The following is a 16929-nucleotide window of genomic DNA, read 5'->3' as shown; positions in this document are numbered from 1 at the left end:
AGAAGAAGAAGCGTTTCATTTCCTGTGTGTGTTTACATCTGTAAAGACCACAAAATGACTCCTACTAAGCGACAGGGATCCGGTTCATGAAAAGACGCAATCTCTCCATCCGCACACGGATTACTATTTCACAGCAACTGCCTAAAGACTTTCAAGAAAAGCTGGCTACTTTCCGTGCATATTGTAAAAACAAGATAGCTGAAAAAAAGATCCGGCCAGAGAACATTATCAACATGGACGAGGTTCCACTGACTTTTGATATTCCTGTGAACCGCACTGTGGATACAACGGGAGCACGTACGGTGAATATTCGCACCACAGGGAATGAGAAGTCATCCTTCACTGTGGTTCTAGCTTGCCATGCTAATGGCCAGAAACTTCCACCCATGGTGATATTCAAAAGGAAGACCTTGCCAAAAGAGACCTTTCCAGCCGGCGTCATCATAAAAGCTAACTCGAAGGGATGGATGAAGAAAAGATGAGCGAGTGGTTAAGGTAAGTTTACGCGAAGAGGCCGGGTGGCTTTTTTCACGCAGCTCCGTCCATGTTGATATACGACTCCGTGCGCGCCCACATCACGCTGGTTTTTAATATATTATTAAAGTTTGACTGACCTATCTGACTGTTTTTTTGACATTCCTTTAGCGCAGTTAGATGCGGCTTATAACACGGGGCGGCTTATAGGTGGACAAAGTTTTGAAATATGCCGTTCATTGAAGGCGCGGCTTATAACCCAGGGCGCCTTATGGTGCGGAAAATACGGTAGTATAAAGTGTGTTTTATGGGAGCGCTGCTGTGTCATCGTTCTGATTCTTCTTGTGTCACAAGCCGGAGAAGAGAGACATGCGCTCTGTGTGTGTGTGTGAGTGTGAGTGTGGGGAGGGAGGAGAGGGGGGCGTGTCTGATCATGGCGGAGCCAGAAGTCGAGTTTGCATCTACTGCCCAAAACAGCAATTCAAATCTGCTGAAACAAGCTACATAAGCAACATGCTTCGACAAAGCTAGTAAAGAGAGATAGAGACTCCAATGACACTTCACCTCCACCACCACCACTTAAGGATTAACTCTGCCTCTGCTCATCATTCAGCACTGAAGATACACACACTCTGTCAATCAATGTTCCCTCTAATTGTTCATGTGTGTGAGCAAACGCAAAAACTCCCTGAGCATTCAGTGGAGCCCATGTGAGCAACATCAGACGTGCACACTGTGGCTACACCAGCAGCACACCAGTCCCAAACCTGACTAAATAAGTTCAATCTCCATCCATCCATCCATTGTCTACCGCTTGTCCCTTTCGGGGTCGCTGGAGCCTATCTCAGCTGCATTCGGGCGGAAGGCAGTGTACACCCTGGACAAGTCCCCACCTCATCACAGGGCCAACACAGATAGACAGACAACATTCTCTTATTATTATAATCAAATGACAGCAGTCATTTCCATTTCTAATATAAGTGTTTAGGCCCACTTACAATGACAATAACAAAAAATATTGTTTTTCATGAACTGTGTACTTGTATTGTTTGTCTGGGTGGAGGTCCTTCTTTGGAAATAGTTTGTACCCCTTTCAGACATTGCATTTAGTTCCCATTAAAACATTCACATGTTGCACAATGAGATGTAAGCAGGGGATCATGTGTACATTCCTGCAACTTCCTGTTTGTAAAAAATATATTTTTATTAGTATTTATTTAATATACTAACAGCATTTAATGATTAATATTTATCATTTATCATTAATATTTATAAATTAAGATTCCTAATAAATGACACTAGAATAAGCACACATTTGATTGGTAAATCATAGAGTAACGACCTGGAATTACACTTTATGTGTGGTGTTGGAGTTGTCCGACTTTTTGTGTGGCTGTAAACGCATCACTGGCTGAGAAAGAGCGAGCGGCTGCTGTTGATATAACAAAGTTGCTTTTGGTCTGGTTTGTACTGCAGAAAATGACCACTTTTGCTAGATATAATTTTTTGTACTAATGTTTTGTTTTTGACAATAAAGAGTTGTGCTCAGTAAAGTTATGGATGGAATTCATGTCCTCAAAGCGTCTCGACAGACGTTACAATATTTGAACAATGATGACGAAAACGGTTTTCTCTGTCGTGTCCGTGTCGTGTCGAAAATTGTTATGCGCTTATTTTTTTATTTGATTTTGTGCGTGGCATAGATTTGCCGTGCGCAGTGGACGCTTGAGCAGTGCGCAATTGCACAGGCGCGCTCCTTAGAGGGAACGTTGCTGTCAATTCTCTTATATACTCTTTCATTCTAGACTTCTAGAGTGTTTGATTATCACATCACTCAATGTATAGACTATAAAGTTCACAAACATAAAGAGGGATCCTAGTGGGCCAGGCCAATCTTTCCTTATCTCTAAACTAAAACTGGGAAAATGTGTAGTGTTCTGGGCTTCAGACATGATTTTGTGTCAGAATTACTTGAGGAAGAAAATGCCTGGTTAGGCTTTGTGTATGTAGTTTGTGCCTTTCTTGCTTTACAGCTATGCTGTTATTATGCTGTTTGTTACTTATGTATGTTATGTTGCAGCTATTTAAAATAGTTTTGTCAATTTGTTCTGGCCAGAAACAAATTGGCCTTTGTAACATATCTTTGTCTTTGTGTGTTGTATGTAGAGCACATTGCTTAGCAGAGTTCAGTGATGCAAATGTATATCAAGTTGATCAACAGATTGTATTATTCTCCAGTGCAATAACAGTACTGAAATGAAGGCTAAAAGGGCATTAATGGGAGCTTAAAAAAAAAAAGAAGAAGTAACTAAATAGTTACTTTTCACAGTAACACGTTACTTTTTGGTGTAAGTAACTGAGTTAGTAACTGAGTTACTTTTGAAATGAAGAAACTAGTAACTGTAACTAGTTACTGCTTTTCAGTAACCAACCCAACACTGGTAACATGTTTAGCTATCTCACGTCCTCCAGTGATACTTGTAAGAAACAGTTTAGTTGTCGCCATGGAGGCGAGGATTGCGGACTTAGAAGTGGCTTTGAACTGTGGAGTGACGTTGAGGGTCAGCCTGCTAGCGAGGACGCTACATTGCATCGAGGATGCGGTCATTCGTTTGCAGGACACAGCTAGAATGTGTCATCAACATGCATTGTCACGACTGTATTAAAGCACTATCGTCGACCAAATTTATATAATGGGTATCGTTTATATCGCGCTTACCTACACCACATAGTGCGCGCTCTTAAAAAGACTGCAAACACAGCATTCAGAGGCATCCAAAACTTCTCGCAAGATCACGCTCGAGATGCATGAACCCTAGGATTTGACGTACGACAACTTGTGACCAAAAGCTCACCTTCTCTCCGGTCATGGCGAAAGGGGCATTGAACCATTGTTCAAAGGTGTTGCAGCTCTTGAAAATGGTGGGCAGGAGGAAGTTGAGCAGCGCCCAGAGCTCAGGGAGCTTGTTCTGCAGAGGAGTGCCTGTGAGCAGCAGCCGCCGTGGGGCCAGGTAGTGCGTGTTCAAGACCTGGGTCAGCTTACAGTGGTGGTTCTTCATACGATGGCCCTCGTCCACAATCATGTACTTCCAACGAAGCTTTTTGGGGAAGATTATGGGAATAGAATAAGTGAGGCAGGAAATAAAAGTTGATGGATTTGATGTCAGGGTGGATGCGTACCTTAGCTAGCACCTGCTTGTCTTTGATGATGTACTCGTATGTGGTGAGAAGCACATTGAATTTGCCGCTGCGCAAGATAGGAACAAATGCACGCCGAGCAGCTGGAGACCCCTGAAAAATAAACATCAACTTACAATTTCTCTTGTCCATTAATAATTGCCTTTTTTTTTTTTTTAACAAATGTTACCCAGTATTTGAGCCTAATACTTTATTACAAAACTTACCTTGTACGAGACCTTCACGACAGATGGCGCCCACTTATCAAACTCGTACACCCAGTTGGACAGAGTTCTAAGAAACAAAACGTTTGTGTAAGGATTCAGCCTAAAACATTTTTTTACTAAGGACACAATTGTATCATTTGTGTACTCACGAGAGGGGTACAATGATCAGGAAGGGCCCGTTGATCCGCTTGTACTCCATGAGGTAGGTGATTAGGGCAATAGTCTGGATGGTTTTTCCCAGACCCATTTCATCAGCCAGGATGCCATTTAAGTTGTTGTTGTAAAGTGACACCAGCCACTCTAGCCCTTTGACCTGAACAGAAAGACCATGTTCGCATCAGTCCGCTAAACGCATGCTTATTCCATCCCGTCAGCCTTGGCTAGTTGTGTACCTGGTATTGCTTGAGCTGCCCGTTGATCAGCAATGAAGACTGTCTGTCCACTTTCTCTGTGACAGCGTGAGCCACAGCATAGTAAGACTGCAGGCCTCGGTTGAAAGCTGCGTTACCGTACTCATCGTCCACATCTTGCTTGGCATGCCTGGGCAAACAAAAACAATGTAAGTTCGACTGCAGAAAGAGAAAAAGAAAAAGTTTGTAAAATTAATCTTCTAAAGAGTTACTTTACAAAAAATGCTCCTGCACCTTCCGCGACCCCGAAAGGGACAAGCGGTAGAAAATGGATGGATAGATGTAAAATAAGTACTTTCACTACATTATGAAAAATATTTATCACTAAAATCTCTGGATGTGCTTTGATTTGATTTGGTTTGGGCCTTAAAGGGAACCTGATGAATTCTGTCTTTTCTGACTCATAAATGTTACAATGCTGGATACTCGTGTTAAACAATGCCTCAGCGTCAAATCCTAAGGTTCATGCATTTTGGTGTGAGCATTTATGCAGTTTCGCGGTCTGGCCATGTGACATCACAGCGAGATGGACGTACTTATTTGGACATTAAGTCAAGCTCTCAGCCAGAGGCTTCAGGACATTTTCATCAAAGCCGTGGCATGCCTATAATTACACTGATGTGCAATATGAAGTAAATATAGTATATATATGTGGAACAATTTCCCTTGTGGATCATTAAAGTTTGTCTAAGTCTATAGGTTTATGAGGTTTAAACGAACATCTTGCAGACAGACTCAACAACGGGTTATATATATATTGGCGCAAAAATTTACACCAAAACATATCCAAAAGACATTATCTGGACCACTGATTCTTAACCATAGCAAAAAAATCTGTTTCTCAACTGTGGTGTCATACACTTTTTCACCAATTGTGGGTCTAAGGACAATATCAAACAAAAAAGTGTGGAGCTTCAGTCATAGAGAGGTTTCTTTAGCGCAAAAAATATGACTTAAGTGGTGACGCTGTATTTTCATTTGCACTTTAAATTTTATTGACAGTTTATTTAAGAAAGACATTTCTTATTAAGGTAGAATTTATTTAATTTAGCACTGCAGAATTGTATGCAAATGTATCTTTCATCAGTTTTTACGAGTCCCTTCTTTTGCAGTCTGATTTGTATTTATTTTTGTAATCGGCCTGACCTAAGCCTTGATAATAATTTTAGTGATTTTGGTTAACACATGCTTTCATATCATTTGACAAAGTTTATCCTGTTAAACTGTAAGTAGGTCTGACAAAATTATTGAAAAAGAATGAAATCAAGAGTGAGATTATCAATTATGTGTTAATATCTAAGTGGGCCACAGGCTCCTCTGTAGTGGAAAAGTTGGGCCCGAAAGTCAAAAAGGTTAAGAACCCATGATCTAATCCACAAGGAAATGTTTTAAAAAAAAGTTTCAAATCATCATAGATTTAAATGATAAGCCAATGCAGTAAGATGAAAATAGACATTTGATTTTCTATTGCAAAAAAGAAAGAAAAAAGTAGGTATTTCCGTAGGTAATGGTGGCTTCTTACTCGATAATGTGCGCGACATCCACCTCAGATACGTCTTCACTGTCTGGGTCAGGGATCTTCTTTTTTTCTTCTGACTGAGAAGAAGCATGTGGTTGCTCATCCTCTTCCTTTACAAATCAAGGTGAGAAAATGTCAGGTAGAACAAAACAAGAACGAGTCTACCCTGGTGCAAAATAATCAACAGTCCAATGTACCTCCTCTTCCTCCTCTTCATCTGAGCCACTGTCTTCACTGTCTGAGCGTGGCGCTACTTCATACCTGCAAAAGACCAAATGGATTTAGTTGTTTGTGCTGCTCGGGAAGACATATTCTCAGTGACATGGAATAGCGTTGATCAGCATTTTTCCATACAAACACAAATTGTACATAATATATACAAAATTCTGCTGACCCTGGGTTCACTTCAAGCCAGGTTTCCAGCTGGCCCGCTTTAGGTGCATCGACTCCAGTCAAGATCTTTCCACTGTCCACATGAATGACTTTCACTGGGAGGTCACTCATTTGACTGGTTTCATCTAACGGCTGGGAGACAAGTACAAAAAAATGTTGATTAGGGAAAAAACACATTAGCTGTGAGCCTCTGAACATCTAGTCCGGGGGTCGGCAAGCCGCATGTGGCTCTTTAGCGCCGCCCTAGTGGCTCCCTAGGGCTTTTTCATAAATGCATGAAAATGGAAAAAGAATGGGAGGAAAAATATTATTTTGTTTTGATATGGTTTCTGTAGGACGACAAACATGACACAAAGCTTCCTAATTGTTATAAATCCTACTCTTTATATTAAACTTGCTGCACTGTTGAGAGTAATTGGCCAGCGCCGTTTTGTCCTAATTTCGACGGTCCTTGAACTCACATAGTTTGTTTACATGTACAACTTTCTCCAACACTACCACAGAAAGATGTGTTTTAAGTCACTCCTTTGTCTCATTTTGTCCACCAAACGTTTTATGCTGTGCATGAATGCACAAAGGTGAGCTTTGTTGATGTTATTGACTTGTGTGGAGTGATAATCAGACATATTTGGTCACTGCATGACTGCAAGCTAATCGATGCTAACATGCTATTTAGGCTAGCTGTATGTACATATTACATCATCATGCCTCATCTGTAGGTATATTTTAGCTCATTTAATTTCCTTTACTTATGTCCTCTGTGTATTTAATTTAGATTTGCATTTCTGATAGTTGTTTGTGTGCCATGTTGTTCCAGACCACAGCAAACATTACACAGCTTGCAAAGATTGTATTAACTCCATTAGAAGACAGCCTGCCGTTTCCTTTAACTTGGACACACATAAATTCCAGGAGTTATCTCATCCTCTGACAAGCCTCAGTTTTACTAATGTTTTCCAATGTTGTAAAAATGTGTAGAATAAATATTACATTTCAACACTTCTGTTAACAAAAATTTATGTCAGCCTGCGACACAGTCATTTTGATAGTAGGCTAATATAGACACATCATGCGTTGCATTCATTGTAAACACTTACGGTATATAAGACTTTTAAAGTTATTTTAATAGTAGGCTAATATAACGAATATAGACACTTACATCAAGTGTTGTCTTCATTATAACACTTAAGACTTTTTAAGTCATTTTGATAGTAGGCTAATATAGCGAATAAATAAACTTATATCATGTGTTGTCTTCATTATAACACACAAGACTTTTTAACACGTTTTAACATTTTATATACGACTTTTAAAGTAATTTTTGATAGTAGGCTAATATAGCTAATAAAGACATTTACATAATGTGTTGCCTTCATTATAACACTTATATAAGGCTTTTAATTATTTGCGGCTCCAAACAAATATTTTTTTTAATTTTTGGTCCAATATGGCTCTTTCAACATTTTGGGTTGTCGACCTCTGCTGTAGTCTGTACAGTAACACTCCTAGGACCTTTTAAACAATGTACCGGTATGTTCAGCTTATAAATTTAAGTGAATATTTGACATTTCCAAATAATTGTTGTTGTTAAATGCGCAACTAAACATGGAGCAAAGGAATTATTGCATACACTGGACAAAATTATAAATGCTATAATTGCTTTAGTTATCCTTTTTTCATTAAATAAACTCACTCTCAAACTTTCTATAAATACAAAAGTTTCTCTCAAATACTGCTGACAAATCTGTGTTCATGAGAACTACTTTGCAGTTTTATCACAGCACAATCCCACAGATGTGACAATGTCGATGGAGCATGCAGAAGACTTGCTGAATGCAGGAATGTCCAGAGCTGTGGCCTGTAGAATATAAAGTTATTTTCTCTGCCATAAGTCGTTTTACAGTCAAGACCGCAGATCACAAGTAACTCCACCAGCCCATGACACTTATGTAACCAGCTTGCCAATGCACAAAAACCTGCCGTACGCCTTTTTGATGGCAAAGATGGGATGTATCAAGACTTTGAATTTGAAATGTGCGCTGACTAACGGCCACTTCGTAGCTGCCGTACGGACATTTCTACAGGCTGTGGATACTTTAGCCACACATAGGGGGTTCACATCAAACTGTGATATGACTAATGTGAGCAGGCTACTGTATTAACACAAGTTACAAAAATTACATTCACATTGAACTAATCAGTCACCCCCACTTTATATTTACATAGATTTAATCAGTCAACCCCCGCTTCCAAAGTTTACCTATCATCTTTTCAAACAGGGTCCAGCACTAATTTCCCTGAGTCAGTTTCACCCACGCACATTTACCCTCTTCACTTTCTTCCTGACAACTATTTATTTTTCTGTTTTAGCCTGCGTTCACTTGTAGGAGACACAGCAATGCCAAGCTCACATTCGGTCTGCCGTTAAATCCAAACCCAATCCTGTAGCATTCACTAATTTGTTGGCTAGAAGACTCATTGTGTAAAATTGGAAGGAAACAGCGCCTCCTTGCCACACCCGCTGGATTAAAGATGTTCTGTATTTTCTCAAACTGGAGAAAATTAGGCTTGACAGTGAACGGTTGTTCTGTGAAGTTTCAGGAAGTATAGGGTGGTTTCTTTAAATGTGCTTAAGAGACTGATCTCAAATTTAACCCCGATTGAAAAGTAATGGAAAGGTAGATAATTGATGAGCCCTTTGTCTGCTTTTGTGTATTGCTGCAGTGTTGGGGACATTCAGGAGTGCAGTTGTCTGCTGCTTCATGTCAATATAGTTTTTTTTCCCCTTTCTTCTTTTTTAGTTTATTATTCTTATTTCTTCTATTCTCGAAGACTTCTATGGAAATGCAAGAACCGAGACTCAGATTTCCCTCGCCCGGACGCGGGTCACCGGGGCCCCCCTCCGGAGCCAGGCCCGGAGTTGGGGCACGATGGCGAGCGCCTGGTGGCCGGGCCTGTCCCCATGGGGCCCGGCCGGGCACAGCCCGAAGAGGCAACGTGGGTCCCCCCTCCAATGGGCTCACCACCCATAGCAGGGGCCATAGAGGTCGGGTGCAATGTGAGCTGGGCGGTAGCCGAAGGCAGGGCACTTGGCGGTCCGATCCTCGGCTGCAGAAGCTAGCTCTTGGGACGTGGAACGTCACCTCGCTGGGGGGGAAGGAGCCTGAGCTAGTGCGCGAGGTAGAGAAGTTCCGGTTGGATATAGTCGGACTCACCTCGACGCACAGCAAGGGCTCTGGACTCTCTTCCACTCTGGCATTGCCAGCAGTGAGAGGCGACGGGCTGGGGTGGCAATTCTTGTTGCCCCCCGGCTCAGAGCCTGCATGTTGGAGTTCGACCCGGTGGACGAGAGGGTAGCTTCCCTCCGCCTTCGGGTGGGGGGACGGGTCCTGACTGTTGTTTGCGCTTACGCGCCAAACAGCAGCTCAGAGTACCCACCCTTTTTGGATTCACTCGAGGGAGTACTTGAGAGTGCTCCCCCGGGTGATTCCCTCGTTCTACTGGGGGACTTCAACGCTCATTTTGGCAACGACAGTGAAACCTGGAGAGGCGTGATTGGGAAGAATGGCCGCCCGGATCTGAACCCAAGTGGTGTTTTGTTATTGGACTTTTGTGCCCGTCACGGATTGTCCATAACGAACACCATGTTCAAGCATAAGGGTGTCCATATGTGCACTTGGCACCAGGACACCCTAGGCCGCAGTTCTATGATCGACTTTGTAGTTGTGTCATCGGATTTGCGGCCTCATGTTTTGGACACTCGGGTGAAGAGAGGGGCGGAGCTTTCTACCGATCACCACCTGGTGGTGAGTTGGCTGCGATGGTGGGGGAGGATGCCGGACAGACCTGGCAGGCCCAAACGCATTGTGAGGGTTTGCTGGGAACGTCTGGCAGAGTCTCCTGTCAGAGAGAGTTTCAATTCCCACCTCCGGAAGAACTTTGAACATGTCACGAGGGAGGTGCTGGACATTGAGTCCGAGTGGACCATGTTCCGCACCTCTATTGTCGAGGCGGCTGATTGGAGCTGTGGCCGCAAGGTAGTTGGTGCCTGTCGTGGCGGTAATCCTAGAACCCGTTGGTGGACACCGGCGGTGAGGGATGCCGTCAAGCTGAAGAAGGAGTCCTATCGGGTTCTTTTGGCTCATGGGACTCCTGAGGCAGCGGACAGGTACCGACAGGCCAAGCGGTGTGCGGCTTCAGCGGTCGCGGAGGCAAAAACTCGGACATGGGAGGAGTTCGGGGAAGCCATGGAAAACGACTTCCGGACGGCTTCGAAGCGATTCTGGACCACCATCCGCCGCCTCAGGAAGGGGAAGCAGTGCACTACCAACACCGTGTATGGTGCGGATGGTGTTCTGCTGACCTCGACTGCGGAAGTTGTGGATCGGTGGAGGGAATACTTCGAAGACCTCCTCAATCCCACCAACACGTCTTCCTATGAGGAAGCAGTGCCTGAGGAATCTGTGGTGGGCTCTCCTATTTCTGGGGCTGAGGTTGCTGAGGTAGTTAAAAAGCTCCTCGGTGGCAAGGCCCCGGGGGTGGATGAGATCCGCCCGGAGTTCCTTAAGGCTCTGGATGCTGTAGGGCTGTCTTGGTTGACAAGACTCTGCAGCATCGCGCAGACATCGGGGGCAGTACCTCTGGATTGGCAGACCGGGGTGGTGGTTCCTCTCTTTAAAAAGGGGAACCGGAGGGTGTGTTCTAACTATCGTGGGATCACACTCCTCAGCCTTCCCGGTAAGGTCTATTCAGGTGTACTGGAGAGGAGGCTACGCCGGATAGTTGAACCTCGGATTCAGGAGGAACAGTGTGGTTTTCGTCCTGGTCGTGGAACTGTGGACCAGCTCTATACTCTCGGCAGGGTCCTTGAGGGTGCATGGGAGTTTGCCCAACCAGTCTACATGTGCTTTGTGGACTTGGAGAAGGCATTCGACCGTGTCCCTCGGGAAGTCCTGTGCTCAGAGAGTATGGGGTTTCGGACTGTCTGATTGTGGCGGTCCGCTCACTGTATGATCAGTGTCAGAGCTTGGTTCACATTGCCGGCAGTAAGTCGGACACGTTTCCGGTGAGGGTTGGACTCCGCCAAGGCTGCCCTTTGTCACCGATTCTGTTCATAACTTTTATGGACAGAATTTCTAGGCGCAGTCAAGGTGTTGAGGGGATCCGGTTTTGTGGCTGCAGGATTAGGTCTCTGCTTTTTGCAGATGATTTGGTCCTGATGGCTTCATCTGGCCAGGATCTTCAGCTCTCACTGGATCGGTTCGCAGCTGAGTGTGAAGCGACTGGGATGAGAATCAGCACCTCCAAGTCCGAGTCCATGGTTCTCGCCCGGAAAAGGGTGGAGTGCCATCTCCGGGTTGGGGAGGAGATCTTGCCCCAAGTGGAGGAGTTCAAGTACCTCGGAGTCTTGTTCACGAGTGAGGGAAAAGTGGATCGTGAGATCGACAGGCGGATCGACAGGCGGATCGGTGCGGCGTCTTCAGTAATGCGGACGCTGTATCGATCCGTTGTGGTGAAGAAGGAGCTGAGCCGGAAGGCAAAGCTCTCAATTTACCGGTCGATCTACGTTCCCATCCTCACCTATGGTCATGAGCTTTCGGTTATGACCGAAAGGACAAGATCACGGGTACAAGCGGCCGAAATGAGTTTCCTCCGCCAGGTGGCGGGGCTCTCCCTTAGAGATAGGGTGAGAAGCTCTGTCATCCGGGGGGAGCTCAAAGTAAAGCCGCTGCTCCTCCACATCGAGAGGAGCCAGATGAGGTGGTTCGGGCATCTGGTCAGGATGCCACCCGAGCGCCTCCCTAAGGAGGTGTTTAGGGCATGTCCGACCGGTAGGAGGCCACGAGGAAGACCCAGGACACGTTGGGAAGACTATGTCTCCCGGCTGGCCTGGGAACGCCTCGGGATCCCCCGGGAGGAGCTGGACGAAGTGGCTGGGGAGAGGGAAGTCTGGGCTTCCCTGCTTAGGCTGCTGCCCCCGCGACCCGACCTCGGATAAGCGGAAGAAGATGGATGGATGGATGGATGGATATTCTTATTTAATATATAATTTTTGTGGGTTACTTGTTTGGGGGAGAAGAAAGAACATTACATGTGTTTAATTGTACTTTTGAACTGTATATGTCAAAAATTTAACAAATGTAAAAAACAAAACAAAAACAATGACTCTGCCGTTTGCATGACAATGAAGCAACTCCTTCTGACTTGTGATTGCTCAGACCGTGGCGAGCTCAATCACATGACGACTTTCAATATGATTGGCGTATTGTGTATTGGAGAAGTTTATTAAGCGCAAAAATAGAGATGTCCAATAATATCGGCCTGCCGATATCGGCTGATAAATGCGTTAAAATGTAATATCGGAAATTATCGGTATCGGTTTTTTTATTATAGGTATCGTTTTTTTTTTTTGTAATTTTAAATTAAATCAACATAAAAAACACAAGATACACTTACAATTAGTGCACCAACCCCCAAAAAAACCCTCCCCCATTTACACTCATTCACACAAAAGGGTTGTTTCTTTCTGTTATTAATATTCTGGTTCCTACATTATATATTAATATATATCAATACAGTCTGCAAGGGATACAGTCCCTAAGCACACATGATTGTGTGTGCTGCTGGTCCACTAATAGTACTAACCTTTAACAGTTAATTTTACTAATTTTCATTAATTACTAGTTTCTATGTAACTGTTTTTATATTGTTTTACTTTCTTTTTTATTCAAGAAAATGTTTTAAATTTATCTTTTTTTTTTTTTTTTTTTTTAAAGTACCTTATCTTCACCATACCTGGTTGTCCAAATTAGGCACAATAATGTGTTAATTCCACGACTGTATAAATCGTTTGATATCGGTATCGGTTGATATCGGTATCGGTAATTAAAGAGTTGGACAATATCGGAATATCGGATATCGGCAAAAAGCCATTATCGGACATCCCTACGCAAAAAATGTATTGGCAATTTACTTAAAGGGGAACTGCACTTATTGTTTTTGAATTTTACTGTTCACAATCATTGTGAGAGACAAGAAGACAAAAGATTTTAGTTTTTTTTTGCATTTTAACATGCAAAAATAGGCTTGTTCTTGGTAGCTGGCAATGCAGCTAGTTGGAGCAATCAATTCTACCTCTAAATCACTTTAAAAATGCATTCAACAACCACCAACAATACTTAATTTACGTTCTGTAACCTGTTTAATAAACAAATTGTAGACATGTGAGGGCGAACACTGAGGAAGTATTTTTCTAGTGTACTAATACATCGACATGCTCATTTTGCAAAGCGGACTTTGGTTTTATGGCAGTAAATCTGTGATACACGAGTATTTAAAGCAGAAACATGATGTTGGACGTTTGGAGGAAGGATGCGGACACAGTCTCGGTAAGAGTGTTAGCTTCTACCTTGCTAGCTAGCTAACAAGAGTGAGACAAAGTTGTTTGAAAAATAACTTTTAAGCATCATTTTAGCCAAAGTTACCGTATTTTTCGCACTATAAGTCGCAGTTTTTTTTCATAATTTGGCCGGGGGTGCGACTTATACTCAGGAGCGACTTATGTGTGAAATTATTAACACATTACCGTAAAATATCAAATATTATTATTTAGCTCATTCACGTAAGAGACTAGACGTATAAGATTTCACAGGATTTAGCGATTAGGAGTGACAGATTGTTTGGTAAACGTATAGCATGTTCTATATGTGGGGGGACGGCGTGGCGAAGTTGGGAGAGTGGCCGTGCCAGCAATCTGGTTCAATTCCCACCTTCTACCATCCTAGTCACGTCCGTTGTGTCCTTAAGCAAGACACTTCACCCTTGCTCCTGATGGGTCCTGGTTAGCGCCGTGCATGGCAGCTCCCGCCATCAGTGTGTGAATGTGTGTGTGTGAATGGGTGAATGTGGAAATAGTGTCAAAGCGCTTTGAGTTCCTTAAAAAAGGTAGAAAAGCGCTATACAAGTACAACCCATTTACCATTTATGTTATAGTTATTTAAATGACTCTTACCATAATATGTTATGTTAGCATACCAGGCACGTTCTCAGTTGGTTATTTATGCGTCATATAACGTACACTTATTCAGCCTGTTGTTCACTATTCTTTATTTATTTTAAATTGCCTTTCAAATGTCTATTCTTGGTGTTGGGTTTTATCAAATACATTTCCCCAAAAAATGCAACGTATACTCCAGTGTGACTTATATATGTTTTTTTCCTTCTTTATTATGCATTTTCGGCCGGTGCGATTTATACTCCGGAGCGACTTATACTACGAAAAATACGGTAGTCAGCTAAACTTTGTCGACATCAATTAAAAAACTTTTAATAGCAGCGTTAATTTGCATGGTCATAAAAAAGACACTTTAACAAACGCGCGCACACACACACACACCCATTAAACATACAGTACAATCTATTAAATAGCGAGCATTTTAAGAATTAATCAAATATACAATTCTACACAGTGAGTCTATTAGAGTGCTAAAACTGCCAAGAGTTAATCAATAATCAATACACCAGTGTGCAACTTTTTAAACATCACAAAATGCTTTTCTTTCTGAGGAAGTTAGATTTTGTGTTTTGTTGTTTGTTTTCTTTGCTTTTTTAACTTTTTTCCTTAATACATAAACAAGGTTCATTGTTTTTTTTCAGCACTTTCTTAAATGGACAACATTTTATTCGTCATTTTAATGTTTGTAACAGCTGAATGAGCAGCACAGTTACAGTATACATGAACATTTATGAATTAATTATTAATCTTTGTTGTTTGTAAGCTCATGCCTAAAATAACTTAAGCTGCGTTTAAAAGTCAATGGAAAAATTAGAGCCATTAAATATGGGCACCCTTTATTATCCGATTAGTCAATGATCGTTAAGATAATCATTGACTAATCGACTATTAAAATAATCGTTAGTTGCAACCCTAGTCGTAACCGACTTGAGTGGGCAATCGCTCACATTCAATGGTGTCGAGCACTTTGGGATTATTTTACGACATAAAATAATCCGGTGTTTGATGTCTTTGGTTGGGAAAATGGGGACTAAAGCACCCCTGTTGTCTTCATGTGTGCACCCCGCTTTACAGATTTGTCAACAATATTTGAGAGGACTAGGCCTTTTGTGTACACAAACAACATTTTTGAGTTAAACTCACACAAAAATGGAAGCATAAACAAAAGTGTTGTTTCTATTTACGTTCAGTGTAAATCTGACTGCATTCCATGTAAAATGCAAACGAGCACTTAAAGCAGTTTTAATGAGGAAATCAAATCTTTAGTGTTACCTCTCCATCAGGTCCAAGAGCAGCAGTACTACCCTCCACGGCCTCAGGCTTCTGAAAACATTTAAAATCAAGAGACAATGTTAAACGATGTTATATTAATATGAATTAAATCAATTAATAACAAAAACATATTCAGCTTAATTAAGCAAAGTACACATTCACCTTCTTTTTTTTCTTCTTCTTCTTTTCTTTGAGAGCTTGCACGGCTTTGTGGGCTCGCACCAGCTCAGTGAGGTTGGCCACATATTCGTCTGTCTGTTGCAAGAGGTAGGCCAGACGCTTGTCTTTTTTCTGGTCAATAAGTTTTCGATAGCCCTCCTCATCTTCTGCCTGCAAGTACAAGCAACATTACATTGTTGCTTTTTGTGTTCCTTCACACAATTCATCTCATTTTTTGTGAGAAGGTTTGCCAATGGGAGGAGCGCTGTCTCACCATCAGCCTCCGCATTCGCTCTTTCTCAATGCGCTCATTCTCTTTCTTCTGCTCGCGCTCAGTGTTGGCGTGGTATGTGGCCACCGCTTTGGTGGCTTTCTGAATCTTTGCTGTGATGGAGCGATGGTATTCCTTGAAGTCCTTGGCATGCTGCAGGATGCTGTTGAGGTATTCCTATCAACAGGAGCAGAAGCTCAGTTTTATGTATTATTTGGCATCAGTAAGTTTGTTTTAACAATGTTTTGAACGCTAAAAAGTTGAAATCAGGGGACGAGTGGTTTCTAGTCTTGTCTTAGAGAGTCTTCAATAATCACTTTGAGGATTCTAGTTTATGTGGAAAATATTAAATCATTTAGTTGATGCATACCTGATGTTTCTGTCGACGTTTGCGTTCTTGTTCAATCTTCTGCTGTTTCTCAAGCTTCTCCGTTATACGCGCTTCACGTAGAGACTGACGCTTGCTGCGCTTGTAGGCCTTTGCGTTAAGAGCAGTTTCTAGAGCAGTGTCACGGCGCATACAGACCACCACCTCCTGGCGTAGCTGAGGGAACAAAGAAGACAAATTAGAAAAAAAATATGTCCAGCTTGATGTCGGTATGCATTGTATAGGAGTGCATACCTGTCTCTGGAAGTTAAGCAGCCTGAGGGCTTTGAGCTCAATGTTAGCCTTGGTACGTAGGTCACCTGCAAGGGAGCCAGGCAGGTTTTCCAGCTCCTGAATACGGTGAGCAATACGGGCTTGTAGCCTGAAAAAAACAATACAAACAGGCTTTAGAGCAGTGTCTCAACCATCGGACCGTCAAAAAATACAATTTTAATCTGTGGTCTGTATGGGCCGCAGCAGTACGCAGTTGTAATACACCTTGTAGCAGTAATGACAATACTATCCATCCATCCATTTTCTACCGCTTATTCCCTTTGGGTTCGCGGGGGGCGCTGGAGCCTATCTCAGCTACAATCGGGCGGAAGGCGGGGTACACCCTGGACAAGTCGCCACCTCATCGCAGGGC

The 16929-nt window shown here is 42.7% G+C and overlaps 1 protein-coding gene across 3 annotated transcripts in view; it reads right to left on the bottom strand.

Moving 5' to 3' along the window:
* The window catches only part of smarca4a (SWI/SNF related BAF chromatin remodeling complex subunit ATPase 4a), a 58376-nt gene that overhangs the window by 23184 nt on the left and 18263 nt on the right, over nucleotides 1-16929 (bottom strand). For all 3 annotated transcript variants that reach the window (XM_061973528.2, XM_061973530.2, XM_061973529.2), the window contains 13 exons: nucleotides 16539-16665; nucleotides 16287-16460; nucleotides 15920-16093; nucleotides 15649-15816; nucleotides 15487-15537; nucleotides 6202-6332; nucleotides 6005-6068; nucleotides 5811-5917; nucleotides 4271-4418; nucleotides 4028-4191; nucleotides 3879-3945; nucleotides 3655-3765; nucleotides 3330-3572 (listed from right to left, as the gene is read on the bottom strand). In XM_061973528.2, the coding sequence (XP_061829512.1) occupies nucleotides 3330-3572; nucleotides 3655-3765; nucleotides 3879-3945; nucleotides 4028-4191; nucleotides 4271-4418; nucleotides 5811-5917; nucleotides 6005-6068; nucleotides 6202-6332; nucleotides 15487-15537; nucleotides 15649-15816; nucleotides 15920-16093; nucleotides 16287-16460; nucleotides 16539-16665 (1729 nt within the window). The remainder of the gene's footprint in view (nucleotides 1-3329; nucleotides 3573-3654; nucleotides 3766-3878; nucleotides 3946-4027; nucleotides 4192-4270; nucleotides 4419-5810; nucleotides 5918-6004; nucleotides 6069-6201; nucleotides 6333-15486; nucleotides 15538-15648; nucleotides 15817-15919; nucleotides 16094-16286; nucleotides 16461-16538; nucleotides 16666-16929) is intronic.

Source organism: Nerophis lumbriciformis, linkage group LG22, assembly GCF_033978685.3.
Source record: "Nerophis lumbriciformis linkage group LG22, RoL_Nlum_v2.1, whole genome shotgun sequence".
Taxonomy (NCBI): Eukaryota; Metazoa; Chordata; class Actinopteri; order Syngnathiformes; family Syngnathidae; genus Nerophis; species Nerophis lumbriciformis.
This window is presented reverse-complemented; position numbering and strand designations above follow the sequence as displayed.